The 8,625-nt window shown below is 40.2% G+C and overlaps 1 protein-coding gene across 5 annotated transcripts in view; it reads right to left on the bottom strand.

Annotated features, from left to right (window-relative positions):
- Positions 366-8,625, bottom strand: part of LIMA1 (LIM domain and actin binding 1) — a 90,445-nt gene continuing 82,185 nt past the window's right edge. For all 5 annotated transcript variants that reach the window (XM_005679971.3, XM_005679972.3, XM_018047801.1 and 2 more), the window contains 2 exons: positions 4,663-4,796; positions 366-2,722 (listed from right to left, as the gene is read on the bottom strand). In XM_005679971.3, coding sequence (XP_005680028.2) covers positions 1,714-2,722; positions 4,663-4,796 — 1,143 coding nt within the window. In that variant the 3' untranslated portion in view covers positions 366-1,713. The remainder of the gene's footprint in view (positions 2,723-4,662; positions 4,797-8,625) is intronic.

The raw sequence follows: 8,625 nt of genomic DNA, 5'->3' as shown, positions 1-8,625 counted from the left end.
ACAGAGGAGCCTGGCGTGCTACAATCCATGAGGTTGGAAGTCGGACACTACTTAGCAACTGAACAATAATTAACTAATTAATAAAACCACCACTGCATCTTGAATTGGTAAAACAAGCTTCTCATTTTGAACGCACACAATAATTTTGTTGCCAAACTGCTTTACATTTTGAAGAAAAATTTGTCTTCTAGAAGAATGAAAGCCTAAGATCAGCTCAACACCACCACCTAGTGGTGCGAGGTATACATAGTACTTCTCTTGAAACCCATCAGACCCATTTGCCTTTTCTACCCAAACTGCTAAGCAAAAGTAGGTCCTGAGAGACAGTAACAATGTAAAATAATGATGGAAAAGAACACTGAAAGTTCAAATGTCAGTTAAAAGCTTTATTGAATAAAAATGTTTCAGAGTAAGCAAGACTGTAAGAAAGCAGAATATTTTTACATCTGTAAAAATATCAGAGCTAAATCTCAAAAAATGCAGTATAAAGTAAAGCCTATAGCTTAAAACACCTCTCTCCCCCCAAAATACAATTTGGAATATCAATTATGTACAACAAATGTACTCAAGTTTATATTGTTCCAAAACCTTTATACTAGAAAATCATCTCTCAAAAAAGGCCTATAATTGGTTTAATTGCACCCTAGGAATACTGTCTGCCATAAAAATCTATACATTTCAGAACTTATTAAAAAACTAATGTCCCAGAAAGGGGATATCAGAAGTAGAATTATAGGGGTTGGAGGGTCTGAGCTCAAGTGGTTTAAGGCATCTTTTGTTTTTTTCTGTTATTCCTCCTTTAAACTCATCACTTTGCTCTAAATATGCAACATGGCAAATATAAAAGATCTTATAAAAATATTGCAGCTTTCAGTAAATTATGAGAAGCACAGAGACCACCAGAGAAGAAAGCAATCATTTGGGGTGTGGTCATACTCATTGGCAAATACCATAGCTTATTTGGGACACAATGAATTCCTCCAAGCACCGAGGGTGATCAAAAGGTACTCTGAAGAGATGGTTGTGCTATATCTCAATACTCTAGTTCAGGATGTGGTCTAGAAAGCAGGATGCAATAACCCCCCATACATATCATAGTAAGCAATAAATCCCCCATATACATCAGAGTAAGAAAATTAACCTAATTTTTTTTTAAAAAAAAAGACTAAATATTTAATCTCTTAGCAAAGGAATACTAAACAATAAATTGGTATTCATGTAAAAATATGCAAACTGTGCCCTTTATACTAAAGTGCATTCAGTTATAATGTTTAGGCCCCTAAATCCCTTCTGCTCATTCCATAATTGAGTTTTTAGTGGAACAGTGCACTACTAATCATCTCTCTATTTTCATATTGTCTTTCGGGAATACAGTGAAATCTGGACCTTATCAGTTGGAATATCCCCACCACCACCCCCACCCCCCGCCCGGCTCCGCCATACACACTCCCGCTTCCAGAAGACCTTAAAGCAGTTGTGTATATCATCATTGCTAAAATAGAGGATTTAAGTAATGTTATCTCTAGCGTTTAGAGTTGGTTCACTTAAGCTGCAGTATGGGATTTTTTTTTTTTTTTGAAGCAGGAACTCTCTTCCAAAGTCACTTCCACATAAATTTCAGTTCATGCTAAGACAGCTGTTTACGTGTATCACTTTGATAAGGGCAGTGGCTCACTGACACATAAATGTAAGGCCCAACATCATTGCAATTTATTATTCTTCATCTTCATCCTCATCATAGTACCGATTTCTCTTTATCTGTTCCTCTACAGACAGCTCTTCGACTACCTCTTCCTCCCAGAATCCCACATCCTGGGATTTCTGATTTTGAGTAGTGAATTCTTTAGTGGAGGGGTTGTCTGTATAGCTAGACCAGGTTTTTGCCTTGGGTTCTAGTGGAGACTGCTTTTTGAGAAGGTTTTTATCACTTTCATCTAAGTTTGCACCATTCTCTATAACATTTTCACTCCCCATCTCAAAACTAGGACTCTCCCTGCTTCTCCGCCCGGCCTCCCCTCCTTTAGATCCCTTGTTGGGCCAGGTTGTTTTCCCCACACTCTCATTCTTCTCAGAGGCGTTGGCATTTTCCATGTGTTTCCTTTCTGCTGCTACACCTCCTCCATACTCCTCACTTTGCTCTGACATGCTCCACCCTTTCCTGATAGGTGGGGACAAGGCTTTTGGGCTCTTGACTGAAGAGGTTCGAAATGAAGCTGCTACGGTGAACGGGCGGCTTCTCTCCTTCAGAGAAGAAGATCGTCTTAGCTTCTTCAGATCCAGGTCTATATCCTCAGGAGCTTCAGGCTTGCTAATTTCATCCTCAGGAGGCCACTTAGGCTTCAATACTTTGATCCCTTCTTCCAAGGCACTTCCTGAACTGCCAAGCTCAGTAGGGGGTGGCCAGGCGATCCTCAGCTTCTTGGTTTCAGCTGGCTTGTCTTCCTTCTCCAGCGGGCAGGAGGCCTTGGCTTCCATACTTGCAGTGAGCACACCCACTTTCTCAATGGGGGCATTTTCTACCCCTGGGCTCTGAAGGGTCTCCGCTGCATTTGGAAGCTGGACTGGTCTCTCCAATGTCTCTTCATTTTCATTTTTGCTTGCCCACAGATCCTTGTGTGGTCTGTGTCCAAAGCCTTCATCATAGTTACCTTTAGATTTAAAGAGTTGATTGAAGTGAGGCTTGCAATAGATTCTCCCATGTAAAGAGGCATATGTTCCTAGACTGTTGTTTTAAAAAAAAAAAGAAAGAGCATAAAATTAACAAATCTGTATCCTCTTATTTATACCAGTAGACTGAAACCTGGCAACTCTAGTATTTCCAGAAGATGCAAAGTGAGAAAAATATCTTTAAAAGCACTTCAGGGACTTCCCTGGTGGTCCAGTGGCTAAGACTCTGCCCTCCAAGGCAGGGGGCTCAGGTGTGATCCCTGCTCAGGGAACAAAATCTCACATGCCACAACTAAAGACCTCATGCACTGCAACTAAGACCCAGTGCAGCCAAATAAATATTTTTTTTAAAAAAGCACATCATCAGTCACTGAGGATGCTCCATCCTCTTTTAAACACATTTGTTTGTATTATCCTTATTTTAAAAATGCTCATTTCTAGGCCTGAAACTTCAGAAGACATTCTTCCACTTGGTGCATGCTCCCATTTTCAAGTGATTTCACTCCCCTCTGTCAAAACTGTTAAAAAAAAAAAAATTACTTCCAAGAAGTCTTCCCTAAATTCCCCCTAATTCTGATCATTCTATTTCCTAAGTATTTATAACATGTAACTATTTTTAATGATATTCCTTTGTAAAAAGTTGAATCATTTTCCTCCTAGTTTCCCATTTGTGTTATAATTTAAACGCAGGAATGGGTATAATGCTCTGCCAATGGCTGGCACTCAGTAGATGCCAGTAACTAAATAAAAGGAAGCTATGGTTAATAGGAGAATAGCAAGCAACAGCCAGAAGGCGGTCTACCCTAACGTCAGTGCTGGATAGGCCTTTCGGACATCTGGTGTCTCTCAAAGGGTAACACATTTTATAGGTGGAGTAGAAAACCAACAGCATTTCCACAGGAGAAACATAAAAATTCAAAAATTTAGAAGAATGTGCTGTGGAGAAAAAAATACAGTGGGCGGAAAAAGAACCACTGAGTGGAAGTTACAGACGCACATTTTGGCTCAACAGAAGGGAAAGTTGTCGCACTACCACCAGAACTAGCTGAAGTGGGGTATTAACCCACCCAGAAGTGCCACACAGGTGCCAGGACATCTTTCAGCAGTATGGTGGAAGGGATGCCTGCTCTGGAAGGAAGGCTGGAAGAAATGACATCCTGGTTACTTCCTCCTCCAATATGAATAAAATGAGGTCATATGGAATATTTCCACAATTTGCCACATTTATATCCATACTTTGAGTTACTAAGAAGAAATGATACATCATTATTTTCTCAGAAAATGAAGCAATATACAGAAAAATATGGGTTCTTCAGGATCTACTATTTTTGCTGTTTTTGCCATTTATACAGTACTTGGGATAACCTGAAGGGCTTCAACAAGTATCCTCTTGAGATTTCTTAACTGTATGAGTCTTGATACCAAGGGAAAACATTCTGCTAAATTAGGTCACCAGCAACCTGCATGATTTAAGCTTTAGTCCTAACGTGTAAATTAATGTCAACGTACCAAGAAGTTCTAAACACCATTATCATTTACTATAATAAAATGCTTGTAATTAAATGGTACTTTTCACTTTCTTCGAAGATCCTCAACAGCACACACAATTCAATTTTTTTTTAATCACCCTCCCAACTGTATTAAAGAAAAAGCAATGATTGTAAATCTCTAAAACATAGTCCATTTTCTGGGATATTTCCCTCAAAAACATGACATCTCTAAACACGTGCCAAAGCATACATGGTTCTCAACTGTACTAAGTAGGTGAGAAGCTGAAATCCTGAATGGTTCATCTTCCAACTTTACTAGTCTGTAGTCTGTCTTTGGATCAGTGATAATCACCTGAACAGCTACTACGACAACTCTCTGAGCTCTTCTGTAACACCAGATACTATTAGCACCACAGATTCTAGTATTCTAAGTGTTCTAAAAACCAAAGACTCCCCCTGGAGGTCCACCCACACCTCCGGAGATGGCTTGTTTGGTCTGGCTTACCTAAGCTTACTGTTGCAATAGGAACAACGGAAACAGCTGATGTGAAACACCTGCTGGTTGGCCAGGAGACGCTCCATGGAGTAGACTGTTTTCTGACATTCCACGCAGGTCTCTCTTGCAGGTGCCTGAAACTTCTAGGAAAAGGTAAAGGACAACTTCAGCTAGTTAAGGCAGTGAGAAGTTAGTACTCTGCTGAGGTGGGCCCCAGGATTTACTTTGTTATCTATGGGCTCCCTTACCTGGTCTGTCAATTCTCAGAGGAACACTAAGCCTGCTATAGTTCTATCAGTTGACTCTTTAAAGCCATAGGCTCTCCTGAATTCCTTACCCAGACTGTCTGGCTGTTCTAAGTGCAGCAGCCACTGAGGATGAGTGGATCTAGGGCCGGACTGCAGAGAAAGGCTTAGACCAACCACCACACACACACGAGTACACACAAAATGATTCTGCAGACAGGAAATTAGGAGAAAATGTCATCACACACAGAAGAAAGATAATTGTTTAAGTGCCAAATAGAAGCAGGACAGACTTTTTAAAGAACAGTTTCTGAAAGGGGGTAACTTTCAAGGAGAGAAAGAGCATTTGGCTTTGGGAAGTAGGAAAAGGCACTGGTTTTTAAAACTTTATTTACTTAAAAAAAGTACACTTTATTTACAATGTTGTGCCAATCTCTGCCATATAGCAAACTCAGTTATATGCATATAGACATTCTTTTTTGTATATATTTGGAAAAGATATTTGGATAAAGCAACTATCAGTCCCTTCTGCTTATAATCTTGACTTACTTAATCCACTAGACATAATATTTTTAAATAAAGCAAAATGGACATATAAAATGGAACATTTTAAAAGAGACACAAACCATTTTATTAGAAAACAGGAAAAAGCACAGCCCAATAAAACTATGGGTTCCATAATCTTTTTTAAAAAACCAAAAGGAGAATAAAACTAATGTACTGGGGCAGGGTGGGAGGAGTCATAATAGGAAATTCATGACCTGTTTGTAGTGTGGAATATGGGCAGGGTGAGCACAGCTGCTGCTGGTAAACTTAATCCTAAACTACATAAGCGCTTCCCAGGTGGCTCAGTAGGAAAGAATCCACTTGCCAATGCAGGAGATGCGGGTTCGATCGCTGGGTTGGGAAGATCCCCTGGAGAAGGAAGTGGCAACCCACTATAGTACTCTTGCCTGGGAAATCCCATGGACAGAGGAGCCTAGTGGACTACAGTCCACGCAGTTGCAAAGAGTCAGACACTAGTGAGAGACTGAACACACAAACTACGTAGTGTATTCTAGCACTGATGAACGCCGGAGTTCCAAAACTGTAAGTTTTACGCGATACGAAGGAGTTACATGGCCGCTAGGGCTGGGGATAAGAAGTCTCTAGCTGTGTGTGATCCTTGACTTGTCCCAATAGAAACACCTCAACTACTAATAGTAAAGGTGGGAGCAGTTTGGTTAAGGTGGTCTGGAAGCTCTCTCAGGCAGGGTGGTGGCCCCTTTGCCACCAGGACCAGGATGGTAGCAAATAATACAACTTAGTCCCAAAGCTCAAGGCCTGAATGGTTAAGGTAAGCCTAAAATAAAACAGCTTATGGGTAAGATAGAATTTTAATTTAAAAAGTCTGAAAATAGACCCATAAAATAAATTCAGACTGCTGGCTCACTTGCCACATGATTCACAAAGAGGTAAAGCAAAAATAGGAATGGTTGCCAAGCAGATTTCAACAGGAAATGAGAGCAGAAAATGGGCAGAGGAGTAAAGGTTAAGATCCATAGAAGGGAGTTTAATAAAATTGGTGGTAAACTCCCAAATAGCACCAAAGGATTTAAAAATGAGGGGGGTGGTGTGCTGAGTGTTAACAGCGGTCTCTCCATTCCTTGCGTTTGAGTCAAAAAGAAAAACTTAAAGACCACAGCTACAACTCAGTTTACCAAGCATAACTGAGGAATTTAAATATGATCAAATGTTACTGTATTCAATGCTGTTAGCAGATATTAGGGCATTATTGGAGTTCAGAAATGCTTCCTTCTTTTTTAAAAAATTTTATTGAAGTATAGTTGATTTATACTGCTGTGTTAGTTTCTGGTATACAGCTTAGTGATTCGGTTATATATGTATATTCTTTTCATATTTTTTCCATTATGGTTTACTACAGGATATTGAGCATAGTTCCCAGTGATATATGGTAGGATCTTGATGTAGACTTGGTTTTTCTTTATTTCTTTCCTGTTTTTCTTTGGCTGTGCTGCATGGTTAGTGGGATTTTGGTTCCCAGACAGGGATTGAATGCAGGCCCTCAGCAGTGAGAACTCAGTGTCCTAACCATTGGACTGCTAGGAAATTCCCAAATTGTTTTTTCTTATATCGACACTTCTAACTAGATAGGACATAAGTGGAGATGTCCTTGCATACTTTAATTAGGTTTCTCTAAAAGGACTAGGTCCTTGCCTAGCAAACAGGAAATATTAAAAGACAGAATAAAATTTGGGTATAATAGTACAATTAAAGCCTGTACAAATCACAGTTCAGACAATGTAAAAATAATAGGCCCAACGTATTTACTTATCAGTGAAAATCTTTTTCAGCTCTAGGATGAATGCTGTATTTTTAACACTTAGGAGAATACATGTTCATTCTGGTTGGTAAAGGCAGAGGAGGAGACAGAACTTTCCCATGGCAGAGGAGGAAATGGGTATTATTCTGCTAAAGGGGATTGGAGGCCTACAGAGCACACCTCTGTTTTACACACACACACACGGAAAAACACACAGTAGAAGGGTGCAGCCCAGAATAGAAAGCTGTAAGTTGAGCTCACATTAGGAGGAAAGTGGAAGGCAGGAGCAGAAATTAGGTACCAGGAGCAGGAAGCAGAAGCTGGAAGAGACAAACAGGAACCTTCAGTGAATACAAAGCATTCGGTGTGCCCTGGAGTGCTTTTTACTGCAGCTGAACTGAAGCTCAGATACAGACTCAGATCCAAGAATAAGACCACGTTTTCTTTCTTTACCAAGTAATGCTGCTAATCGTGGTAATATCAGCTCACTCATACCCACCTGAGGTTAGATCAGAGTGCCCGCTCAGGAGAGTTTTCCGAGCCTTCACCCACACAAGGAGTGTCTCATGAACAATTCTTCACTGTCTTCCTACCTCCCACACCTGACCCACATTTGCTCTCTCTTGACTAGAGCCTTCACTCACAAGTGAAAAGGCATTCCTCTCCTTAACATCAAATTAATAAATTGCTAGCTCAAACATCTGACTAACCACAAGCTTCTAACTAGCCAGACCTACCAGATTCCCATTATTCTTATCCCTTTTTCTCATACACCCTTTTCAATATTATTTAAGGTTTATGCGGCAGCTGCCCAAGAGCCCCTAAAGTATTATAAAGACAAGAGGAGCCCAGCATGGCAATATGCCAAGTCCTAGTGGCTGCGGCTGTGCCTTCCCTTTATTTCCTCTGTCCTGGGCTCTCAGCCACTTTTCTGTAATTGCCCCCGTATCTATTCAGACAACAGGAAGCATAGTCAGTGCCCAAAAATCTCTACCATTATGGTAGGCCTGGCATACATCCTGCCCATGCCTTCATGGCATGCTCGAACTTGGCACAGCCACATTTAAAACACTGCCAGTAATAGAACGTTAGACATTTTTTAATCTTTATATTTTTCGCAGTTCATAAGATGCTTTGTCATCTTCCCTCCCTCACCATTTTTCACACTGAAGCACCACGATATCAGGTGCCTTATCAAAGCTTGCACAGTCAATAATAACAGAATTAAAATTAAAACTCAGAATTCTTAACTAACAAACCGAGAGAGTATTTTCTAAATTGTCCTGGAATAAATTTCCATAACTAAAGGAAACCCTTTGGGGAAGAGAGCAGATGCTAACCCAATTGAAAATGATTTCACCACAGCATTTTGAATGAACAAGTCTTCACTTTGTTTCACATTAA

This window comes from Capra hircus, chromosome 5 (genome assembly GCF_001704415.2).
Source record: "Capra hircus breed San Clemente chromosome 5, ASM170441v1, whole genome shotgun sequence".
Taxonomy (NCBI): domain Eukaryota; kingdom Metazoa; phylum Chordata; class Mammalia; order Artiodactyla; family Bovidae; genus Capra; species Capra hircus.
The sequence above is the reverse complement of the archived record's forward strand: the minus strand, read 5'-3'. Positions and strand labels throughout refer to the sequence as shown.